This window comes from Heterodontus francisci, chromosome 13 (assembly GCF_036365525.1).
Source record: "Heterodontus francisci isolate sHetFra1 chromosome 13, sHetFra1.hap1, whole genome shotgun sequence".
Taxonomy (NCBI): Eukaryota; Metazoa; Chordata; class Chondrichthyes; order Heterodontiformes; family Heterodontidae; genus Heterodontus; species Heterodontus francisci.
In genome coordinates, this window is record NC_090383.1 from 63,799,898 (window position 1) to 63,825,771 (window position 25,874).

Below are 25,874 nucleotides of genomic sequence, written 5' to 3' on the forward strand. Positions count from 1 at the left end.
ATAATTGGAAAGTGGTGAACAAGGATTCACCAAGTGGGAGGTCAAAACACACTGTGTTTAAAAACATAAACCCCGTTACAAAGACCACGCAAAGACAGTAAAAAACCCCTAGAAGCCTTTCACACCTGGTCGTAACAGAAATTTGGGTGCTTTTTTTCCCCCAGTCCAGGAATTTTACCCCCAGATAAACAACTGAAATTAGAAGTGGGAAGCCAAATTGTTCCCAATCAAAAAGAGGAAATTTCAATACAGGTTTTCTTGTGGTTGTGTATGATTGAAAACTAACATGTCTGCAACTGAAGCTAGTAGTTCTCCAAGCCAGGATGAAGTAACTTGGGATAAGTTAAAAGCACTGCCTGTGGAGGAGTTGAGGAAAATGGCTGAGCAATGTGGGATCACTGTACGTGGCAAGGCTAGGAAGTCTGAACTCCTAATGCTAGTGGCCAACCATTTGTCCCTTGAATCTGAAGAAGCAGAAGCAGTGTTAGAAGTAGACCCAGACAGGGTACTGCTAGCAAATGTACAATTGGAACAAAAGAAACTTGAATTAGAAGACAGGGAAAGAGAAAGAGAAAGGGAGAGACAGCAAAAAGAGAGAGAGACAAGAAAAAGAGAGAGCGCGGCAGGAGTGGGAGAAAAAGAGAGCCTTCCAATGAACGTGAAGTAACAGAAAGACAGGAGAAAGAAGGAGAGAGGCAGGAGAGAGAAAGAGAAAGAATATTCCAGAAAGAATCCAAAGAGAGAGAACTGAAGCGGCTTGAGTTAACTAGGGGCCGACAGAGTAACCCCAGTGAAGGCATGGCTACTATGGAGGAGCAAAATTCAGGGCTGGGTACAAAATTGCTAAAACTTCCCCAACTAATTCCAAAATTCAATGAGGAAGATGTGGAAGCATTTTTTGTGTCTTTTGAGAAACTGGCAAGGCAGCTAAAATGGCCAGCTGAGGCCTGGTCCCTTTTAATACAAAGCAAATTAACTGGAAGAGCCCACAGGTTTATTCCTTGTTGCCAGATGAGAGTTCATCAAATTATGAACTGACCAAAAATGCTTTCCTCGGGGCATATGAATTAGTACCCAAAGCCTATCGCCAAAAGTTTAGAACCCTCAAAACACAAGCCAATCAAACTTATCTGGAGTTTGAAAAAAGTAAGCAGCTAGCTTTTTACCAGTGGCTGAGAGCTCTTAAAATCCAGCTCAGATATGAGACTCTCAGAGAAGTAATTCAGTTAGAGGAATTTTTTTTTTTATAGATACAGCAGCACTGAAACAGGCCCTTCGGCCCACCGAGTCTGTGCCGACCATCAACCACCCAATTATACTAATCCTACACTAATCCCATATTCCTACCGCATCCCCACCTGTCCCTATATTTCCCTACCACCAACCTAAACTAGGGGCAATTTATAATGGCCAATTTACCTACCAACAAGTCTTTTGGCTTGTGGGAGGAAACCGGAGCATCCGGAGAAAACCCACGCAGACACAGGGAGAACTTGCAAACTCCACACAGGCAGTACCCAGAATTGAACCCAGGTCGCTGGAGCTGTCAGGCTGCGGTGCTAACCACTGCGCCACTGTGCCGCCCAGCACTCTCTCCCACTCTCAATAAAGACGCATGTAGAGAAGCAGCGGGTTCAGGGAGCCCAGCAAGCAGTCATTCTGGCCGATGAGTTCGCTTTAATTTATAAGTCGATTTCCCGGGGGAGAACCTCTCTTTATCACCCCCACAAATCCGAAAAGGACAAAGGGTGGGAAGGTGATATGTGCCCAGGCAGTCCAGGGAGAGAAAGGAAAGCAGGAGACACAGGGGGCACTCCTCCAGCCAAAAAGGAAGGTGCTGTGAGCAAGAGTGAGACCCAGGGACATGTGTGCTTCCATTGTAATAAGGCAGGGCATTTAAATGCTCACCTTTAGAAACTAAAGGAGAAACCGGTAGGGTTAATCAGGGCACACCCACTCAGTGAAGACAGGAACCTGATGGAAAACACCGAACAAGCTATGGCTTTAACTGCAGTAAGAGTGCAACCCAGGAAGCTTACTACGGCCAGTGCAGGAAAAGTTAATAGGATTCCTGAAGGTTATCAGGGTTTTGTGTTTGAAGGGAAAGTAACCCTATATCCCTCAAATGGAGCAAGCAAGCCCATAGTAATTCTCAGGGACACAGGGGCCACTAGATCCCTTTTACTCGGAAAAGGCCTGACCTTTCCACCAGAGAGTGCAGTGAACACTGAAATGGTGGTGAATGGTTTTGGAGGGCAGTGTATGCCCTTACCTGTACACCGGGTGCACCTAGAGTGCGACCTAGTTTAAGGACCAATGACCATAGGGATTGTCCCTACTTTGCCTGTGGACAGGGTTGACCTGCTCCTAGCTAATGATCTGGCAGAGGTGAAGGTGGTAGCCCCCTCAGTAGTGAAAGAAAGACCGCAGGAGGTCAGAGAGACAGGGCAGTGGCAGGAGACGGACCCCTGCAGGGTGCCTGAATGTGTAGTGGATCAGGCCATGATCAAATCAGCTCCCTCAAAAGAGACTGCATTGGCACTGCAGGTAAATGACCTTGAGGTCTGTCTGTCCGAGACTTTCCTTGGAAAGTTAGGAGACCTAGGGAATGACTTAAATGGATTTTCCCTAGCTGAGGCTCAGCGAGCCGACCCTATATTGCAAGAGTTAGCACAGGCTGCTCAATCTGAAAGTGAAGCAGAGGGAGTCCCTGACTGCTACTATTTAAAGAATGAGATGCTGGTGAGGAAACGGAGTTCTCCTCACAGACCTGAGGGCAAGGAGTGGACAGTAGTTCACCGGTTAGTGGTGCCACAGAGATACCGGTGAGAATTATTAAGAAGGGCCCACAAGACTACAGTGGCTGTACGTGCTGAGATACGAAAGACCAAAGCCCGCATAAGACAGCAGTTTGACTGGCCAAAACTCCACAAAGATGTGGTGGAGTACTGCAGGAGTTGCCACATGTGCCAGGTTGAGGGGAAACTATAACCTACAGTGAAACCTGCAGCCCTAAGTCCTGTACCTGTGTTAGGAGGACCCTCCAGCAGAGGGCTGGTGAACTGTAAGGGGCCCCCGCCGAGAACAAAAGGGGACAGGTAGGCACGCAGCTGGCAAAAGTTTAGAAAAAGAAGGGAAGAAAGTGACCAAGAGGGCAGGTTAAAGGAAGTACAAGAAGAATCCCGGATGAAAACCACAACTGTCTGGTCAACCAATCCTGAAAAATGTGAAAAGTTAGACCCCACTTCCTACTTAAATGCAGACTCTAGAAGCACCCCACCAGAGTTGCTAACAGCATTTACAGGAACCTGCAGAGACAAAGAGAGACCTCTAGGGGGCAGAGAATCCATGAGGGTGATGCCTCACCTAGTCAAAGTGTCACAGGGGAGTGCAGTCAAGTCTGCACAAATACCTGCAGGTAGGAGTGTCCCAGAAAACAAAGGGGAGATTAACAAAGAATCCTCCCCCACAGTCAGAGGAAAAGGGAACCACCCATCCCCTGAAGTCTAAAGCCTTTGCATGACTCAGAGAGTTCAGGATAGACCTGCCCACTACTAACTTTCCTGAGGAACATAAAGGGGAAATTAAAGCAGCAGTGGCACCCAGAAAAAGACCATTTTAAATAAGCTTTATTGGTGAATGAATGGAAATGAATGAGAGAAATGCATGGCTTTTCTTTCTGTATCTTATATTTCTCTCAAACCTTGTAATGAAATGTGCTATTTGTTTTCAAATTGCATTTCATTCCCCTGGGTGTGGAGGTGTCATGCAGGCCCCCACCTGCCAAGACTGAGGCACATATTATTTCGCTGCATGAACATTAAAACTTAAAATTGTGGCTGGGATGAAAAGAGGGCCTATCACAAGGGATTGCCAAGCCCCTGACTGGAAAGATATTTGCATGCCAGCAGACAGTGTTGGAACAAGGGACCCAGTCCTTGCATCCCCAATACATAGAAGAAATGGGAAAACCAGTTTAGTCATATGACTAACTGACTGTTGGAGTTTTTTGAATTTGAACTTGCTAAGAGTAAAAAGTCAAAAAGCTGTTTGCTCCTGGACTGAGAACACCTCTCTCCTGTCTGCTCCCATCTCTTTCTGATGGAACGGAAGACCCACTGAAGACATGTGAACTCAGAGAGAAAAGTCTCCTACATGAACAAGGTTTAAGAAGAATACTGGGCCCCAACGAAAAGTAAGAGCTGTGTACAATCAAAGACTCTACGGCGAGTTGTAAACAAAGAAACAGTAACAAGGACCCCCTTTCAGAGACTGCCTCAAACCTCTCTATTTTTCTCCTGCTCTTTTCTGTCCCTATTTGCATGTGTATATTGTGTGTGCATGCTAGCGTGGGCGTGTTGTATATCCGTAGGCGTTAACCGAATTAGAGTTTAAGTGAGCTTAATAAATTTCACTTTTCTTCTTTAAACCTAAGAAAACCTGGTGTGCTTATTTCTTTGCCTTATAATTGGAAAGTGGTGAACAAGGATTCACCAAGGAGGAGCTCAAAACACAGTGTGTTTATAAACATAAACCCTCATACAGTCATAGAGTTATACAGCACAGAAACAGGCCCTTCCGCCCAGCGTGTCCATGCCAGCCATCAAGCACCTATCTATTCTAATACCATTTTCCAGCACGTGGCCCGTAGCCTTGTATGCTATGGCGTTTCAGGTGCTCATCTTGATACTTCTTAAATGTTGTAAGGGTTCCTGCATCTACCACCCCTTCAGGCAGTGGGTTCCAGATTCCAACCATCCTCTGGGTGAAAAAATCTTTCCTCAAATGCCCTCTAAACCTCCTGCCCCTGACCTTAAATCTATGCCCCCTCATTATTGGCACCTCCGCTAAGGGTAAAAGTGTTTTCCTATCTACCCTATCTATGCCCCTCATAATTTTGTATACCTCAATCAGGTGAATCCCTCAGCCTTCTCTGCTCTAAGGAAAACAACCCTAGCCTATCCAGTCTCTCTTCATAGCTGAAATGCTCCAGCCCAGGCAACATCCTGGTGAATCTCCTCTGCACCTTCTACAGTGCAATCACATCCTTCCTATAGTGTGGCAACCAGAACTGTACACAGTACTCTAGCTGTGACCTAACTAGCATTTTATACAGCTCCATCATAACCTCCCAGCTCTTTTATTCTGTGCCTCATCTAATAAAGGCAAGTATCCCATATGCCTTCCTAACCACCTTATCTACCTGTGCTGCTGCCTTCAGTGATCTTTGGACAAGTACACCAAGGTCCTTCTGACCCTCAGTACCTCCTGGGGTCCTACCATCCATTGTATATTCCCTTGCCTTGTTAGTCCTCCCAAAATGCATCACCTCACACTTCTCAGGATTAAATTCCATTTGCCACTGCTCCACCCATCTTACCAGCCCATTTATATCATCCTGTAATCTAAGGCTATCCTCCTCACTATTTACGAAATCACCCATTTTCGTGTCATATGCAAACTTACTGATCATACCTCCTATATTCACGTCTCAATCATTAATGTACACTACAAACAGCAAGGGTCCCAGCACCAATCCCTGCTGTACACCACTGGTCACAGGCTTCTAATCGCAAAAACAACCCTCGACCATCACCCTCTGCCTCCTGCCACTAAGCCTGTTTTGGATCCAATTTGCCAAATTGCCCTGGATCCCATGGGCTCTTACCTTCTTAACCAATTTCCCATGTGGGACCTTATCAAAAGCCTTACTGAAGTCCATGTAGACTACATCAACTGATTTACCCTCATCTACCCGTCTAGTCACCTCCTCAAAAAATTCAATCAAGTTTGTTAGACATAATCTCCCCCTGACAAAGCCATGCTGACTATCCTTGATTAATCCCTGCCTCTCCAAGTGGAGATTAATCCTGTCCCTCAGAATTTTTTCCAATAGTTTCCCTACCACTGATGTTAGACTCACCGGCCTGTAATTACCTGGTTTATCCCTGCTACCCTTCTTAAACGCTGTTACAATAAGACCAGGTGAAGAAAGTAAAAGACCCCTACAGACCTTTCACACCTGGTTGTTTTCTTTGGGCCTCCTTATCTCGAGAGACAATGGATACGCGCCTGGAGGTGGTCAGTGGTTTGTGAAGCAGCGCCTGGAGTGGCTATAAAGGCCAATTCTAGAGTGACAGGCTCTTCCACAGGTGCTGCAGAGAAATTTGTTTGTCGGGGCTGTTGCACAGTTGGCTCTCCCCTTGCACCTCTGTCTTTTTTCCTGCCAACTACTAAGTCTCTTCGACTCGCCACATTTTAGCCCTGTCTTTATGGCTGCCCGCCAGCTCTGGCGAACACTGGCAACTGACTCCCAGGTGAAGAAAGTAAAAGACCCCTACACACCTTTCAAACCTGGTTGTAACAACTGGATAACATCATCATTGAGCATGCAGTTCTAAGCCCTGAAGTGGCTCCATAGAAAGCAGTAAGGTGATTGCAACTTCATCCAGATCTGAGAGCCACTTTGGAGCTATCCCACCAGAGTGACTCTCATCTTGGTCTGAAATGCACCCCTATTGCTTTCTTTTGAACTTATGAATGCACTGAAATGCTCCCTATCAGTCATACTGCCTCACCAATCTAGCAGTGTTGAATACCAACTCATTAGTCTCCATTTCACAACGACACTGGCCTTTTAAAATCTATTAATCAAAATATACTTGAGTGAACTGGTAGGATTGCTGGGGAAAGGGTCTTGAAATGGCTAAAAGGCAGTGTGCATAAATGCACCTAGGAATAATTGGTCCGCAGCATTTTACTTAAAGTTCCCTTAAATATTTCTGTAATTTTACTTGAGAAGATCATCTTGCTGAGATTTTGAATGATTATTAAATGTTTTCTTTTCCCCTTTAGATGTTAACGAGTGTGAGACGAGTTCTCCATGTGATCATCAATGCTTCAATATTGTGGGTTCATTCATCTGCCAGTGTGATCAAGGATATGAATTAAATCCAGACAAAGTTACATGCAGAGGTAACTACAGAATGCTTTCTGAATATGTGGGGTCATTTATGCAACTATTATAACCAATGTGTAATAGTTTATCTTCTTCCTATACTGTGATCACCAAAGGAAGAAAAGACTATTATTTTAGCCATTTAATGATGCATACAATCAACACAGTAAGTGCTTGTGTACATTAGCATTGCACACACTGAGCCCAATGTTTTAGCCCAATAAGAACAATAAAGACATTGGGCAGAAACTTCTCCTCTTGGAAGATTCTCAGGCTTTGGGACCATATGCGGGTCCCTACCCTGAGGTTGTCCGAGACCCTCCTGCTTGCGTGATCTTCCTGGACGCAACCAATTAACAGGCCGCCTTTGGGAGCCCCATCCAATTAGGGACGGCAGGCAGGCTGCGCAGGCAGGTGGGCCAATCAAAGCACCCGAGGCTGTGGGCAGCCAGCAACCCCACCTATGTAGGTGGGAGACTGTGAGGATGCCTCAAGACGGAGAAGCCCTCTGAAGATTTCTTAACTTGTTAAAAGTAAGTGTGGCCACAGATGCCAGGCCATCAGTGTGGAGGGGGAACCCCACCACAAGATGGCCTGCAGCTGCAGTTCTGTCCCTCTGGCACCCGCGGTTCCAGGATAGGGTGGGTCTGCCACGGGGAGTCTGCCTTCAGGCAGTTGCTGGGCGTCGTCCTCAGCAGGGTCCCATCTGCCACTGAAGCATCCCGTTGGCATCACAAATTTTCCCCTAAGTTAGCATTTAATTGATAATTAGCCACCTGCCGCTGCTGGACAGACCCCACCTCCAGCAAGAGCATTCAGAGGCGGAAACACTCAGAGAAGCACCCCAACACAAGATTTCCTAATTTTGCACTCAGTCCCACATCCAACCCCATCTCATTGGGACCAGGAAGATTCCATCCTAAAGAATAATTGGAGAATTACTACCTTATTGGACTAAAAGTCCCATTCACACTATGCTCTAATATATTCATAAAAGCTGCTCAGAAAATTTTCATATGGTGTACCAAGCGATACAAGTTTTTTAGTAATATTTTTTATGCAAATCCAATATAATTTCAATAACCTTAAGAAGGGGGAAGTGTTAAAATAACAGCTCATTTAGATCAGTACCAATGAAGGGCTCAACCAAAATGTTAACCTGTTTTTTCCATTTCAGGTACCTATTTATCTGCTAAGTATTTCCAACATTTTCTTTTTCGATTCAGAATTTAAGCATTTACTTTTTAATCTCTACTATTTCCAGTTTAATGCTTTTCTGAGTGTTTCTATTGATAATATTTTATATTTTGCCATTATAATTGGATGATTATATAATTATTATATTGAAGTTTAGGAGTTGATTGGAATCGATCCTCGCTTAGTTCTAACCGTCAAAGGAATATGCAATATTTTAGCAAACTTCCAAATACTGCAAACATATTACCTGTGTGAAAATAGGCCTGTAAAAGGCCTAGGAAGAATTCTGTTAACTTTATATAAAAGGTGTAAATACAAAGCATCTGGAAACCATAAGAGAGAGCCCGTTCCAGACCAGAACCCAAACCATCTGTAAAACCACCTGAGATGCAACGACAGATATTAGGGCCTCTGCTAGTGGCAATCTCTGTTACCAATAGTGGTCTCCAATTCTAAAATTCATCCATCATCACTGCACAGATGTGGACCCTGAACTTCTCCACACCAGCCTTCAGCTGCTACATGGTGATTGTCAAAGTCACCATTGATTAGCAAAGGACTGTGCTCAGAAAGCATCCTTCTTTCAAAATTAGGCACCATGTGATCCAGATCCCTGAGCTCAACAAGTGAGGACAGGTGTAAATTGGCCCTTTGAAAGTAGCTTCCTTCTCCTGCTCCACCATCACCACCGGTTTTAAAACAGATGCTGGGCTGAATTTAGTGAGCTCGTTTGGAGTGGGAATGGAGGCATGGGGGGCTGGAGAATAGTGTCACATGCATCTAGCCAGAAATCCAACGTCATGACGTCAGTTCCAGACTTAGTCAGCAACGTCACTGCTCTGACACGATAGGAGTGCAATTTCAATTGCTAAACAGATACTTATAATATATTTGCATGCAATTGAAAGCAACTCAGTGGGGCTTGGAGTTAAGTGGAAAACGGGCAACCCTCACGTGCCTTTGGATTCCTGGCCATTGAAAGCTGGCGGCAACAAGGCAAGGCCTCAGTGCCATGATGGGAAGACAGCCATGACCAGCACTGATAGGGGAACTGGGGAGAGCGGAAACCATTGTCGGCCTACAATGCTGTGCACTCTGCACAGGTGGACATGTTGCCAGGTGGCATTACCGGATTGACATACTACTGGGTGATCTGCACAGGTACTATCAGTGAGCGTTTTAACTCTCAGTAAGGGTGGGCACTGAGGGCCATTAGCAAGATAGTTGAGAGGAGTAGCAAGGACAAAGCTGCCAAGACAACTTCAACTCTGCAAGGACAGCGCTCTGGAGACCTACTGATCCTGGATCAGTGGTATGGGTGTCGTACACCCTGTCTTTTTGGACCTCGGTGGCATGATGCAGCGCCTCCGATGGAGGGAGGGCCAAAAGGTAGCGGCGCCTGCCTGTGAAGCTCCACAACAAGAGCGACAGCAGCTGGCTATGCCAAGAAGGGCCCACCTGCACCAGAGAGTATACCAGACTCTTACCTTCCGGGAGCGGAGCGGCCCTGTGGGGACAACGCCAAGAGCGGAGCCTATAAATCGAGCCTGAGGATCAAGGCCCAGTCTCTTACCTTCCGGGAGCACAGCGGAGAGGAGCTCTTCCAGTGCGCCGGAGTTTTGAAAAAAAAAAGCCAACAGTGACATCACTGGAGAGCTGCAAGGTGATTGGTTGGTGAGTCACTGCTGTTTGGGAATAGCTCTAAATAGCTGCGTAAGTATCTCGGATAAGAAAGGTTTAAAAGTTTAAAGTTTATTTCAAATATAGCAAGTAGTTTTTTTTTAGCGAGTCCTGTAGTAACGAGGACCAGGGAAGAAGGGCCCGAGAGTAATTGATATTATTGGACATTAAGATCTTCCAGAAAGTTTAATTTAATTTAAAGGGTGAAGTCATGGCAGGTGAGCTCAATGTCGTGGTGTGCTCCTCGTGCTCCATGTCGGAAGCTGGGAAGAATTCCAGTGCCCGGGACCAGCATGTGTGCAGGAAGTGTGTCCAGCTGCAGCTCCTGGAAGCCCAGGTTTCGGAGCTGGAGCAGCAGCTGGGGACACTGTGGAGAATCCACGAGGCGGAGAATATCGTGGAAAGCACATATAGAGAAGTGGTCACACTGCAGGCTCAGACCCCGCAGGCAGGAGGGGAATGGGTGACCACCAGGCAGAGCAAGAGGACTAAGCAGGCAGTTCAGGAATCTCCTGTGGCTATTCCCCTGCAAAACAGATATACTGCTTTGGATACTGTTGGGGGGAATGGCCTCTCAGGGGAAAGCAGCAACAACCCAATTCGTTGCACCATGGTTGGCGCTGCTGCACAGGAGAGGAGTAAAAAGTGTGGGAATGCAATAGTTATAGGGGATTCAATTGTAAGGGGAATAGATAGGTGTTCCTGTGGCCGCAAAAGAGACTCCAGGATGGTATGTTGTCTCCCTGGTGCTAGGGCCAAGGATATCTCAGAGCGGTGAAGGGGAGGGTGAACAGCCAGTGGTCGTGGTACACATTGGTATAAACGACATAGGTAAAAAAAAGGATGAGGTCCTAAAAGCAGAATATAGGGAAGTAGGAAGTAAGTTCTGGGGAAGGTGGGACCAGTACAAACTGGACAGGTTACACCTGGGCAGGACCGGGACTGATGTCCGAGGGGGAGTATTTGCTAGAGTGGTTGGGGAGGGTTTAAACTAAAATGGCAGAGGGATGGGAACCTTTGCAAGGAGTCAGAGGAGAGGGATCAAAAACAAGAACAAAAGATAGTAAGGAGAATAAGAAAAGTGATAGACAGAGAAATCAAGGGCCAGAATCAAACAGGGACACAGTGAAAAATATTGGGAAGAGGACAAGTAATGTTAAAAAGACAAGCCTTAAGGCTTTGTGCCTCAACGCGCGGAGCATTCGCAATAAAGTGGATGAATTAATCACGCAAATAGATGTAAACAGGTCTGATATAGTCGGGATTACGGAGACATGGCTGCAAGGTGACCAGGGATGGGAAATGAACATCGAGGGGTATTCAATATTTAGGAAGGACAGACAAAAAGCAAAAGGCGGTGGAGTTGCATTGCTGGTTAAAGAGGAAATAAATGCAATAGTGAGGAAAGATATTAGCTCTGACGATGTGGAATCTGTATGGGTAGAGCTGAGAAACACTAAGGAGCAAAAAGTTTTAGTGGGTGTTGTATATAGACCCCCAAACTGTAGTGGTGATGTTGGGAATGGCATTAAACAGGAAATTAGAGATGCATGCGATAAAGGAACATCTGTAATTATGGGTGACTTTAATCTGCATATAGATTGGGCAAATCAAATTAGTCACAATACTGTAGAGGAGGAATTCTTGGAGTGTATACGGGATGGTTTTCTGGACCAATACATTGAGGAACCAAGTAGAGAACAGGCCATCCTAGACTGGGTATTGTGTAATGAGAGAGGAATAATTGACAATCTCGTGGTGCGAGACCCCTTGGGGACGAGCGAACATAATTTGATAGAATTCTTCATCAAGATGGAGAGTGACGTAGTTGATTCTGAAACAAGGGTCCTGAATCATAGTAAAGGAAACTACTAAGGTATAAGGCGCGAGTTGGCCATGACAGATTGGGAAATGTTACTTAAAGGGATGACGGTGGATAGGCAATGGCAAACATTTAAAGAGTGCATGGATGAACTGCAACAATTGTTTATCCCTGTCTGGCGCAAAAGTAAAACGGGAAAGGTAGCCAAACTATGGCTTACAAGGGAAATTAGAGATAGCATTAGATCCAAGGAAGAGGCATATAAATTTGCCAGGAAAAACAACAGACCTGAGGATTGGGAGCAGTTTAGAATTCAGCAAAGGAGGACCAAGGGATTGATTAAGAAGGGGAAAATACAGTATGAGAGCAAGCTTGCGGGGAACATAAAAACTGACTGTAAAAGTTTCTATAGGTATGTGAAGAGAAAAAGATTGGTGAAGACAAATGTAGGTCCCTTACAGTCAGAAATAGGGGAATTTATTATGGGGAATAAAGAAATGGCTGACCAACTAAATGCATACTTTGGTTCTGTCAACACAAAGGAGGACACAAATATCATACTAGATGTGTTGGGGAACACAGGGCTTAGTGAGAGAGAGGAACTGAAAGAAATCAGTATTAGTAGAGAAATGGTGTTGGGAAATTGATGGGATTGAAGACCAATAAATCCCCAGGGCCTGATGGTATGCATCCCAGAGTACTTAAGGAAGTGGCCCTAGAAATAGTGGATGCATTGGTGGTCATCTTCCAAGATTCTATAGGCTCTGGAACAGTTCCTGCAGATTGGAGGGTAGCTAATGTAACCCCACTATTTAAAAAGGGAGGTAGAGAGAAAGCAGGGAATTATAAACCAGTCGGCCTGACGTCAGGAGTGGGGAAAATTCTAGAGTCCATTATCAAAGATTTTATAGCAGAGCACTTGGAGAACAGTGGTAGAATCGGACAGAGTCAGCATGGATTTACGAAAGGGAAATCATGCTTGACAAATCTACTAGAATTCTTTGAGGATGTAACTAGTCGAGTTGATGAGGGGGAGCCAATGGATGTGGTTTATTTGGACTTTCAGAAGGCTTTCGACAAAGTCCCACATCAGAGATTAGCATGTAAAGTTAAAGTGCATGGGATTGGGGGTAGTGTATTGCGATGGATAGAAAATTGGTTGGTAGACAGGAAACAAAGAGTAGGCATAAATGGGTCTTTTTCCGAATGGCAGGCAGTGACTAGTGGGGTACCGCAGGGATCGGTGCTAGGACCCCAGCTATTCACAATATACATTAATGATTTAGATGAATGAAAGCCCTTCCTGTTGGTGACAGCAGTGGGAGCCTTGATGACCACACGTGTGCAATCTATCACACCTTGCACCCGGGGAAATCCAGCGATGGCCCCGTATCCGATGGCCCTCTCGGCCTGACTGTCAGGGTCGGTCCAGTAGTCGCTGGCCCTCTTGAACACGGCATTGCTCACCTCCTTGATGCAGCAGTGGGCTGCTGCCTGGGAGACATCACACATGCCACCGGTGGATCCTTGAAATGATCCAGACGCGTAAAGGTAAATGCCATAGTGATATTCAAGGCCATGGGCATAGAGTGACTACCGAAGCTCATAGGTTGCAACTTGTCCTGCAGCATGGTGCATAAGTTGATGACGCCCTCCCTGGAGAACTATAGTCTTTGGTGATAATGGTGTTCGGACATTTGGAGGTAGCTGATTCATAGAACATAGAAACATAGAAAAATAGGAGGAGTCGGCCATTTGGCCCTTCGAGCCTGCTCCGCCATTCATTATGATCATGGCTGATCATCCAACTCAGTAGCCTGTTCCAGCTTTCGCCCCATACCCTTTGATCCCTTTAGACCCAAGAGCTATAGCTAAGTCCTTTTTGAAAACATACAATGTTTTGGCCTCAACTGCTTTCTGTGGTAGCGAATTCCACAGGCTCACCACTCTCTGGGTGAAGAAATTTCTCCTCATCTCAGTCCTGAAGGGTTTACCCCGTATCCTTAGACTATGACCCCTGGTTCTGGACTCCCCCACCAACGGGAACATCCTTCCTGCATCTACCCTGTCAAGTCCTGTTAGAATTTTATAGGTTTCTATGAGATCCTCCCTCTTCTGAACTCCAGCGAATATAATGCAAACTGACTCAATCTCTCCTCATACGTCAGTCCCGCCATCCCAGGAATCAGTCTGGTTGTAGCGTAGCTAGGAAGTTGTACATAAAGTCTAGGAGTCTATAGTAGATCAGCTAATAATTCTTTATTATAAATACACTATACGATTTACACTTTCCTTAAGCCTCCTTAGCTAGCATCCTTCGTGCTGCTACTTCTTCCTCAAGCCTATTACCATGTGACTATTACATCATCACCCTTAAAGTGGGAGGTGGTTCTCTCACTGTTTCCAACATTAACCCTTCACGTCCTTATACTACACAGGTCTGCATGCATCTGTGGGATCTGGTTCTCCATGAGGGTCACCAACCTTTCAATGAAGGAAGCCATGTGCTCAACCGCCTGAGACATGAGAGCACTCATGGCATGAATGGAGTCTTCCATGATCCACTCATGGCTGCACATGCCTTCTGGCATCTCCGCCAGATGTTGCCTTATCTCTGCAACTCCAGCATGCCCTGTGCTGTCAACACCAGAGGCTCATCATTATCCTCGGGCTCAGCATGGGCCTGGTCACCCACAGTCCTCTGACTAGCAGTGGCCTCAGCAATCTCAGCTTCAGCCAGGTGTTTGTGTGGTGCTCTCACCAGCTTGTGACCCTGATTCTAAAGCCAAGCATAAACCACGAAGGTGAAAGTGTCTGCACTGGTCGAAGATGCAGGAGGTGACGGTGCATCCTCTGACTGCTCCTCCTCAGAGGTTGACTGTTGTCTCTCTTCTGATGGAGTCTCCTGTTGACGCCGACCTTCATGAGAGAAGACAAGCATCTGTGGATTAGGCTGTGCAGATCCCGTCATGATATCCATTCGTGATGTGGATCTCCAGAGGTGTGGTGAATGTTGATTGAAGATAATCCATACTTTCTTGCGTGGAGACTCCAGTCTCACCATCCGCTATTGAGCAACTGCCCTGACTCCCCACTAACTCCAGTGCCTCCTCTTCAGTTGTCGAGCGAGGCTATGTGTCTGGTATTCTGCAGCCACTCCTTGAGGTTTCCCTGTTGTTATAGGCCCACTTGTCCTGTAAGTGGAAAGAGGAAGATAGTAATACTTCGCGGAAAGAGCAACAGGCCAGTTCTGTTGTTGGTAGCCCCTCATCCCCTGCTGGGTTTCCCGTCTTGCTCATCCTCACTTCAGCTCTCAGAGGAGTTAATAGGGTTGAGGTGTGAAAGAAGGTGGTCTGTACCCGAGGTGCAGCCATGCATCTGGCAGGATGTGGTGATGCCTAACCCCCTTTGCCAGCGCCTTTGTGGTGCCTCCCTCCCCATGTCACACTTACTTCTGAGTAGCCACAGGCAATCCCCAAAAAGGGAGAGGTGTGGAGCACTCACCTTGGCAGAACAAATGAAGGTTGTTGACTCTCTTCCTGCACTGGATCCTTTTTTGGTGGGTGACCCCACGCTGCTTACCTCCTCTGCAATCTCCATCCAGGCTTGCTTTGGCAGGCGGGAAGGCCTCTTCTTGCCATCCCTGGGGAAGAGGACCTCCCACTTTTCCCTTGCAGCCTGAAGGAGAATCTCCAGGGAGGCATCACTAAGCCATAGGGCTGCCCTATTTCTTGCCTCTGCCGTACTGCAGCATCCTTCTCTGGAGGGTGGGGGTTGAAGGTCCAGGAGTCAGTCTAACACCGGTTTCAACAGAGAACAGGGATATAGCAAATGATGCAAATACAACAATATAAGCAGAGCTGGAAGGGCTTTAACATGGTGCCAGAACCTACTCTGGAGTCATCTGACACTGCATTCGGTGCCTCTACACCTGCCCCGTCACGTGGTTGGACAGGCACCGCACCTCCATTATGATAATTGGCCGCCCGCCGCGTGATTGCAGTAGGCCCGCCACGCACATGACGAGCGGTGACAGCGCCCACTTCTCAGTCCATTGCTGGAAACCATGACAAGAACACTAAATCCAGCCCACTCTGTGCATTACCCAGTGCACCCTCCTCTATCCCACTATCAAAATCCCATGGGTAGACATATCTGAGCTGGTATTTTTGAGCACAAGACTAAATGATATTGGCTGGTGGCTCAGTTGATTGCGCACTTTCTTCTGGGTTAAAAAGTTGTAGGTTCAAGTCCCACCCCAGAGACTTGAGCATAGAAGTCTAGACTAACATCCAGTACAGTACTGAGAGTGTGCAGAACTGTTAGAGGTGCTGTCTTTTGGATAGGATGTTAAACTGAGGCCCCATCTGCCCTCTCAGGTGGATGTAAAAGATCCCATGGTACTATTTCAAAGAAGAAGAGGGGAGTTATCCCTGGTGTCCTGGCCAATATTTATCCCTTAATAAATATCAATAAAAAATATTATCTGCTCATTATCACATTGCTGTTTGTAGTAGCTTCCTGTGCGCAAGTTGGTTCCTACACGAGAAGAGTGACTACATTTCTAAAGTCCTTCATTGATTGCAAAGTGTTTTGGGCAGTTATGAAAGCCGCTATATAAATGCAAAGTCTTTTTTTTACTCTGAGATGTGACCCACTCAGAACTAGTGCAGTTTCCTCTAGAACACACCTAAACAAAGATCAGCATGATAAATGTTACAATGGTATCAAAATGACAACTCTTGAAATGTAACTTTAAGCAGAATGAGTGACTCACTGTATTTCTTGGTGCCAGTAAGTAAGTGAGTGAGCAGGGTGAGAGGAAAAGCTTAAAAAGGAAAGGACTAGCCTCAATATTTTCTCAGCCAAGATGCTGAAGGGTGGCCTCTGTAAAATTGGTCAAGGCCTAATGTCACGTGCTGTTGGCATAGGTTGTGCTATACCTCTCTTTATTTTACTTGTGTCTTTGTCATGATCAGGGAATTGGTGGCTTCCATTCTTCTTCTCATCCTCTATAATTATTGACACACTTGCAGGACTGTACAGTAGAACTAGCCCAGGTCTATCGTAACAGAAGTGAGATTTTCGAATGCCAGTTCTCTGTATACAAATGTGCGTGGTTCACAAGGCTTCAATGAGTTTGTAGACACCGTCAGTCCTCAGATGATGGAGTGGTGTTATCAGCCACAATTGAAATGGGTAACCCTGTTCTCCCAGAAACAACCCTGACATATTGCTGAACAAGGCAGGCATCTTTGATTGTTGGAGAGCAAAAGAATCAAAGCAGCTTTCAGATATCATGCATTCACATGCAGAATGATTTCGTTGGTATCACTCCTCAGCTTCACATTTGCAAAATATAAACCATTTCTTTTGATAAAATGTACCCTCGGATTTGGGGAAACCTGCCACTTTTTAAAGGTCAGATGCCTGCTGAGTTTGCTTTGGTGGATCCATTGGGGAGGATATGAGAACTGAGATCCAGCCAAATAAAGCATCCATCACCTGTAAAATGCAGTGGTGCACTCGAGGCTGCCTGGAAATCTCCTGTTACCTTTACAGCCACTGACAAGACCATGCCCCACTAGAAAGAGACTGCAGATCTGGTGCCAACGATTGATATAATGCATTTACTGTATCTGAAGTAAACCACTGCCTTCTTACACACTGTCTATGGGAAAGATCCATATATGACTTTATTCTATCAACATTGTGGCATTGTATCTACTGGTTGCGCTTACCAGAATTCAATCACTTTGAGTTCATTAATTGGTTCCATGTTTATTCCCACAGATTAAAATTTTTATTTGCTTTAATGAATTTTTACCAAACATGCCAAGATGTCAATGATGGGAATGGAATAGTTTTCGACTTCTGTCACCCAGTTACAATGCCAGGCACTACAAGATGACATATACTGTAGTTTGACGTGTACTCCCACTACTCACCCAAACCTCAGAACATTACCTACACTACATGGGTGTGAACTAATCCAGTTCTCATTCTGGTCACGTGTATTTCTCAGTGCTTAAAGAATTTTTTGAAGAATTTGGTTGTAACAAATTCCAAAGTTACAGTTGTCATGGCTCATGTTTTACAACTGCTCACATTCAGATAGCATCAGCAAATAAATATGAATTTGTGCTGCAAAATTTACATTTTTTTTTACAAGCTATAAAGTGATGGGCCTTATCTTGTAATGCAGATGTTGATGAATGTGCCTACTCAAGCTATATGTGTCAGTACCAATGTATAAATGAGCCAGGACGATACTCATGCCTCTGTCCGGAGGGATACAAACTTCTGGGTTCGAAAATGTGCCAAGGTAAGGTACTCCAAGTAATAGTTTCTTCTTTCATATATTAGAAAAATAAGTGTTATTTTGGATGCTGAAAATCTAAAATTATGTCTTGCATTTAGTTTGCCTCTATAGTATCATAACACCTCAAAGCATCACACCTGAAAGGTACCAAAAGTCCTTTAAGTTAGAAAATCGTGATTAGCTTAGATAATTACTATATGTTAAGTTAACCATGCTGATAGATTGCAATGTTCAATTGACTAAATGTTAACCAGTCAAAAGCAGTTGCATTCACTAGGTTGGCAGTAAATGCTACCAATCAATAAGCAATTAACACAAAATTGAACAGTCAAAATTGCTAATTTTTTCAAAGCTACCATTCAAAAAACAGCAAGTACCAAAAAACTGATTAATCAAATTACATAGAATTACATAGAACATACAGTACAGAAACAGGCCATTCGATTCAACTGGTCCATGCCAGTGTTTATGCTGCACATGAGCCTCATCCCACCCAACTTCATCTCACTCTATCAGCATAGCCTTTTATTCCTTTCTCCCTCATGTATTTATCTAACTTTCCCATTAAATTGATCTATGCCATTTGCCTCAATTACTCCTTGTGGTAGCAAGTTCCACATTCTAACCACTCTGTGTGTAAAGAAGTTTCTCCTGAATTCCTTATTGAATTTATTAGTGGCTATCATTTAGGAACTGATATTTCATCCTCTTTCAGTTGTCATATTGCTTTTCACGCCACTAACTATATACATCTCAAATTAATTTTCTGAGGTTATATAAGTAAATTATCAAAAAAAAATTAATTAACCATAAACCTATATATTGGAGTAGGTTTTGCAGAGTGGGACATCCTATTAGTTAGACTTGTCATGCACATTTTTGTTTAAAAAAATGTTGCCCAGAAATTTGCTGGAAGTGTGAGCTGATAACAGTGCAGCGAGGACAATGGGGCATGTGGGAGCTTGGTGAAAAATGGGACCAACAGTGTATCTCCTTATCCAATGAAATTTAAGGAGTAAGAAATCTGAGCAGGAGGGTGAATTCAATGTGAAATCAGATGCAGAAAGAGAAATAAAGAAAGGGGAAGAAAGATTGGAAAATATGCTATTCAGCAGGGAATGAGTCTAAACTTTCAACTGTCCTTCTCTCTTCAGCTGTTGACTGAGCTGCTTTGTATTTCCAGTTTTCAGTTGAACACTGTAATTGAGTATCAAACAATATTTAGCCTAATAGCAGGAAGGGTTCACAACTAATACATGGATCCTTTTGATGTATTTCTGCAGCAAAAGAAAAATAGTTAATATTTTATCAAGAGCCATTTACATTACACAGTAACTGGGAATTCTGCGGTGAGTAACCCACCTCCTGACTCCCCAAAGCCTGTCCATCATCTACAAGGCACAAGTCAGGAGTGTGATGGAATGCTCTCCACTTGCCTGGATGAGTGCAGCTCCAACAACACTCAGGAAGCACGACACCATCCCGGGCAAAGCAGTCCACTTGATCGGCACCCCATTCACCACCTTAAACGTTCATTCCCTCACCACCGACGCCCAATGGCAGCAGTGTGTACCATCTACAAGATGCACTGCAGCAATTCACCATGCCTCCTTCGACAGCAAATGCATGGGAACACCACCACCTGCAAGTTCCCCTCCAAGTCACACACCATCCTGACTTGGAACTATATCGCCATTCCTTCACTGTCGCTGGGTCAAAATCCTGGAACTCCCTCCCTCACAGCACTGCCGGTGTACCTGCACCAGATGGACTGCAGCAGTTCAAGAAGGTAGCTCACCACCACCTTCTCAAAGGCAATTAGGGATGGGCAACAAATGCTGGCTTTGACAGCGACATCCCATGAAACAAATTTTTTTTAAATTGCCAAATTATAACACCAGAACCCTCAATCTTTCTGTGTTCCAAGTTAATATATTACTCTTCTTTGGCCTCCTTATCTCGACAGACAATGGATAAGCGCCTGGAGGTGGTCAGTGGATTGTGAAGCAGCGCCTGGAGTGGCGATAAAGGCCAATTCTAGATTGACAGGCTCTTCCACAGGTGCTGCAGAAAAATTTGTTTGTCGGGGCTGTTACACGGTTGGCTCTCCCCTTGCGCCTCTGTCTTTTTTCCTGCCAACTACTAAGTCTCTTCGACTCGTCACACTTTAGCCCCGTCTTTATGGCTGCCCGCCAGCTCTGGCGAACGCTGGCAACTGACTCCCACGACTTGTGATCAATGTCACAGGATTTCATGTCGCGTTTGCAGACGTCTTTAAAGCGGAGACATGGACGGCCGGTGGGTCTGATACCAGTGGCGAGCTCGCTGTACAATGTGTCTTTGGGGATCCTGCCATCTTCCATACGGCTCACATGGCCAAGCCATCTCAAGTGCCGCTGACTCAGTAGTGTGTATAAGCTGGGGATGTTGGCCGCCTCGAGGACTTCTGTGTTGGAGATACGGTCCTGCCACCTGATGCCAAGTATTCTCCGGAGGCAGCGAAGATGGAATGAATTGAGACGTCGCTCTTGGCTGACATACGTTGTCCAGGCCTCGCTGCCATAGAGCAAGGTACTGAGGACACAGGCCTGATACACTCGGACTTTTGTGTTCCGTGTCAGTGCGCCATTTTCCCACACTCTCTTGGCCAGTCTGGACATAGCAGTGGAAGCCTTTCCCATGCGCTTGTTGATTTCTGCATCTAGAGACAGGTTACTGGTGATAGTTGAGCCTAGGTAGGTGAACTCTAGAACCACTTCCAGAGCGTGGTCGCCAATATTGATGGATGGAGCATTTCTGACGTCCTGCCCCATGATGTTCGTTTTCTTGAGGCTGATAGTTAGGCCAAATTCATTGCAGGCAGCCGCAAACCTGTTGATTAGACTCTGCAGACACTCTTCAGTGTGAGATGTTAAAGCAGCATCGTCAGCAAAGAGGAGTTCCCTGATGAGGACTTTCCGTACTTTGGACTTCGCTCTTAGACGGGCAAGGTTGAGCAACCTGCCCCCTGATCTTGTGTGGAGGAAAATTCCTTCTTCAGAGGACTTGAACGCATGTGAAAGCAGCAGGGTGAAGAAAATCACAAAAAGTGTGGGTGCGAGAACACAGACCTGTTTCACGCCACTCAGGATAGGAAAGGGCTCTGATGAGGAGCCACCATGTTGAATTGTGCCTTTCATATTGTCATGGAATGAGGTGATGATACTTAGTAGCTTTGGTGGGCATCCAATCTTTTCTAGTAGTCTGAAGAGACCACATCTGCTGACGAGGTCAAAGGCTTTGGTGAGATCAATGAAAGCAATGTAGAGGGGCATCTGTTGTTCGCGGCATTTCTCCTGTGTCTGACGAAGGGAGAACGGCATGTCAACGGTCGATCTCTCTGCACGAAAGCCACACTGTGCCTCAGGGTAGACGCGCTCGGCCAGCTTCTGGAGCCTGTTTAGAGCGACTCGAGCAAAGACTTTCCCCACTATGCTGAGCAGGGAGATTCCACGGTAGTTGTTGCAGTCACTGCGACCACCTTTGTTTTTATAGAGGGTGATGATATTGGCATCGCGCATGTCCTGGGGTACTGCTCCCTCATCCCAGCACAGGCATAGCAGTTCATGTAGTGCTGAGAGTATAGCAGGCTTGGCACTCTTGATTATTTCAGGGGTAATGCTGTCCTTCCCAGGGGCTTTTCCGCTGGCTAGAGAATCAATGGCATCACTGAGTTCCGATTTGGTTGGCTGTATGTCCAGCTCATCCATGACTGGTAGAGGCTGGGCTGCATTGAGGGCAGTCTCAGTGACAACATTCTCCCTGGAGTACAGTTCTAGGTGGTGCTCAACCCAGCGGTCCATTTGTTTGCATTGGTCAGTGATTATGTCCCCTGATTTAGATTTGAGGGGGGAGATCTTCTTGATGGTTGGCCCAAGAGCTCTCTTAATGCCATCATACATTCCTCTGATGTTTCCGGTGTCTGGGGCCAGCTGAATATGACTGCATAGGTGTTGCCAGTAGTCGTTTGCGCAGCGCCTGGCTGTTCTTTGTGCAGCGCTTCTGGCTGCTTTAAGTGCTGCGGATGTTAAATCGCTGGGGGCTTTCTTGTAGTTCAACAGTGCATCATTAACAACAAGCTCAGTAGACTCAATGTAGACATTGCAGCACTTCAGGAGACTCGCCTCCCCGCGAGTGGATCTCTAGCAGAGCAAGACTACACCTTCTTCTGGCAGGGCAGGGATCCTGAAGAACCAAGACAGCATGGAGTGGGCTTCGCCATCAGAAACTCCTTGCTCAGCATGATAGAGCCTCCCTCAAATGGTTCGGAACGCATACTGTCCATCCGACTGCTCACCACATCTGGTCCAGTACACCTACTCAGCATCTATGCTCCAACACTCTGCTCCCCACATGAAGCTAAAGATCAGTTCTACGAGGAACTCCATAACATCATTAGCAGCATCCCCAACACCGAACACCTATTCCTGCTGGGTGACTTTAATGCCAGGGTTGGGGCCGACCATGACTCATGGCCCTCCTGCCTTGGGCGCTATGGCGTTGGAAGGATGAATGAGAACGGGCAGAGACTGCTTGAGTTGTGTACCTATCATAACCTCTGCATCACCAACTCGTTCTTTCACACTAAACCCTGTCATCAGGTTTCATGGAGGCACCCAAGATCGCGGCGTTGGCACCAGCTAAACCTCATTGTCACAAGGCGAGCCGCCTTAAACAGTGTTCAAATCACACGCAGCTTCCACAGTGCGGACTGCGACACCGACCACTCCCTGGTGTGCAGCAAGGTTAGACTCAGACCAAAGAAGTTGCATCATTCCAAGCAGAAGGGCCACCCGCGCATCAACACGAGCAGAATTTCTCACCCACAGCTGTTACAAAAATTTCTAAATTCACTTGTAACAGCCCTCCAGAACACTCCCACAGGGGATGCTGAGACCAAGTGGGCCCACATCAGAGACGCCATCTATGAGTCAGCTTTGACCGCCTACGGCAAAAGTGCGAAGAGAAATGCAGACTGGTTTCAATCTCATAATGAAGAGCTGGAACCTGTCATAGCCGCTAAGCGCATTGCACTGTTGAACTAATATATTACATCAGTGTAAAAACTGTAGTATAACTAGGGACAGAAGTTGTTGAACCAAGCACATGGAAAGCAATGTAAAAATGAGTTCTGACGAAAGGTTATCGACATGAAACATTAACTTTGTTTCTCTCACCACAGATGGTACTAAATATTTCCAGCAGATTCTGTTTTTATTTCAGATTTTCAGCATCTGCAATATTATGCTTTTGTGATAATGTAAAAATAACTTGTACTTGTATAGTGGAGCAAAACAGTCCCAAACTAACCTATAGTGTTCTGCCTCCAACCCGATGATCCGCCGACCCACTCCCTGCAATCGACGTCTTGCCCACTACCATCACTTCCCCCACAATCTCTCCTCAGCTGCAGCCTGGTACAGCAGGCTTTCCCAAACAGCAACCAATCCGCCTGTCAATCTGGATAGCTGCCATGAAGGAAACTGAGTATAAAATTCAAATGAGGTCCTGCCATTAAAATCAGCCAGACCTCAGCCTTTCCTGTAATTCCGGGACCCAATGGAGGTTGGTGAGGATAGGGTGATAAATGTCAGGGGCTTAGTATGTAATAGGATTGCTGTATCAGAGCTTTTATCAAGTCAGAGTTTGTATCAATGTGAAGCCGGGAAGAACACTGGAAGAGTACAGTCCAGTGACTCAGAGAATACCTTAAGGAAATACTCTTTTCAGCTGACAACTCAGCATTACCTGCTCCACATTTCTCAAAGTGGCTACAGATCTCAAATTGGTGCCATTATTATCCAATCAATCATTATAGAATTGCAATGTATTGACTATTGCTGTCTTTGCAACAATTGTTAACTCATATGTGATCTATGGCCACTGCCACTATAGCTTTTCAAGGATTTATTGTATTTTAGGGATAATCGTCCTACCCAAATTTGGTATTTTCAGATGTTCCATTTTTATTTCCTTAAAACAGATATAAATGAATGTGAATTGGGAAATGTTTGTGAGGAACAAGAGAAGTGTTGGAACTATCATGGTGGATACAGATGTTATCCTCAAAATCCATGCCATGAGCCTTATAATCAGATGTCTGAAAAGTAAGTAATAAAACTTTTCAACAGTCCTAAGTTCATTATACAGGAGGCAAACAAAGAATTTACCTTGCAACATTCAACATGTGAAAATCAGCTGAGTTATAAACTACCATATGAAATGCTGGAAATGTCGCACACAGGTATTCACCATTTCCTCACTCTGAAACGTATCTTCAGGTCAGCATTTACTATTTTAAGCACCATGAGAGTTTATCTATACTAAAATAGAAATAGCTGGTGCCAACTTCAACTTCTCTAACTGCAAATAGCATCTTGTATCTATTTTACAAATTAATGCTGATTCTTTTCTGGAGATTCTGGGAGAGGTCCCCCAGAACATCTTAACATTTTACATTGAAGTGATACATTCTAGTTAATTTGAAGCACTTTTGTATAATTAATAAATTCTTAATCTAAGGAACAGGAACAAATTAACATGCAGAGCTAAATTCTGCAGCGGGATTTGGGACCCCAACATCGGGACCATTTGTGGGTCCCAAACCCAATGGTGTCCAAGTCCCACCCACCTACGCAATCTTCCCAGTGGCAGCTAATTAACAGGCTGCCTCTGAGAGCCCCGTCCAATTAGTGGGGGAGGGGGGGGGACAGCGAGTGGGCAGCGCTAACGGTAAGCCAATTAGAGCACCTAAGGCAAAAGGCTAGCCGGCAGTCCCACTGGCAGAGGTTGGCCCTGCCGATGTAGGTAGAGGACTGCAAGGGCGCCTCAAGAAGGAGACACCCTCTGAAGACATCTAAAATAGTTAAAAATATCTGCGGCCACAGCTGCCAGGCTGCCATTATGGAGGGTGAACCTGTCCACGGGATGGCCTGCGGCTGAGGCTGTGGCTTGCTGATGCTGGAGGGGGTGATTTAAAGAAGGCATCAATGGCCCCCGTTCTGCCACCAGGAGGCTGAGAGCTGGTGGGCTCTGGACACGGCGGGGGGACTTCTCCGACAGTGGGACGATCCCGTCTCCACTGAAAAATGGCCTCTAATTGGGCCTTTAAGTGGCATGGTTGGCTGCCCGCCTCATTGGAGCAGGCCGCCAATTTACTACCTCGCCCGCCCTAGGAAATTACCCCGGAAGCGGAAAGGCATCGGGGAACAGTCCCGACATGGCTCCCCCCTATTTTCCCAACACCCCCTACCTCCAACTCCGTCTCCATGCGGCCTGGAAAATTCACCTTGTAGGTTTTCATGAGATCAATGAGACCCAAGATGTTGTCAATAGTCACTTGCTGGTCCTAACCCAGTTCACAGAGAGATATTATCCCATCCAACTGCTGACCATTTGACACAGGCACTTTCTTCTCCCCCTATGCTCCCACTTTCATACTTGCACTCTTCTCCATTGCAACCAATTTGAGCTGGTATTCTTCTTTCACTCCCACAATTCAAGCTGACACTCTTCCACTTCCCCCATCCTGAGCTAATGCTGGCACTCTGTCTCCCACTTTCCCTCAGTTAATGCTGGCACCTTTCCCGACCACACTCCAGCTTCTTCCCTCTTTTCCTCCCCCTACCAAGGTATCATTCCCAGCTTCTGTCTACTTCCCTATCTTTTCCATTTCCCTTCATTCCCTTTTCATTTCATTGCCATCATTTCCCCTTCCCTTTCCTCTTCATTGCCATTCACTGCCACCCATATCCCCTCCTGCAATGTCATCTTACTTCATTATATTCCATTTCACCCTCTTCATTACCATTTATTTTTCCCTTCTCTCTTTCCTTAATTCCAATTTAGTGCTGTTA

General features: G+C 45.7%; 1 protein-coding gene across 3 annotated transcripts in view; it reads left to right on the top strand.

Moving 5' to 3' along the window:
• Positions 1–25,874, top strand: part of LOC137376796 (EGF-containing fibulin-like extracellular matrix protein 1) — a 143,071-nt gene that overhangs the window by 107,522 nt on the left and 9,675 nt on the right. For all 3 annotated transcript variants that reach the window (XM_068045810.1, XM_068045809.1, XM_068045811.1), the window contains 3 exons: positions 6,856–6,975; positions 17,863–17,982; positions 24,002–24,125. In XM_068045810.1, the coding sequence (XP_067901911.1) occupies positions 6,856–6,975; positions 17,863–17,982; positions 24,002–24,125 (364 nt within the window). The remainder of the gene's footprint in view (positions 1–6,855; positions 6,976–17,862; positions 17,983–24,001; positions 24,126–25,874) is intronic.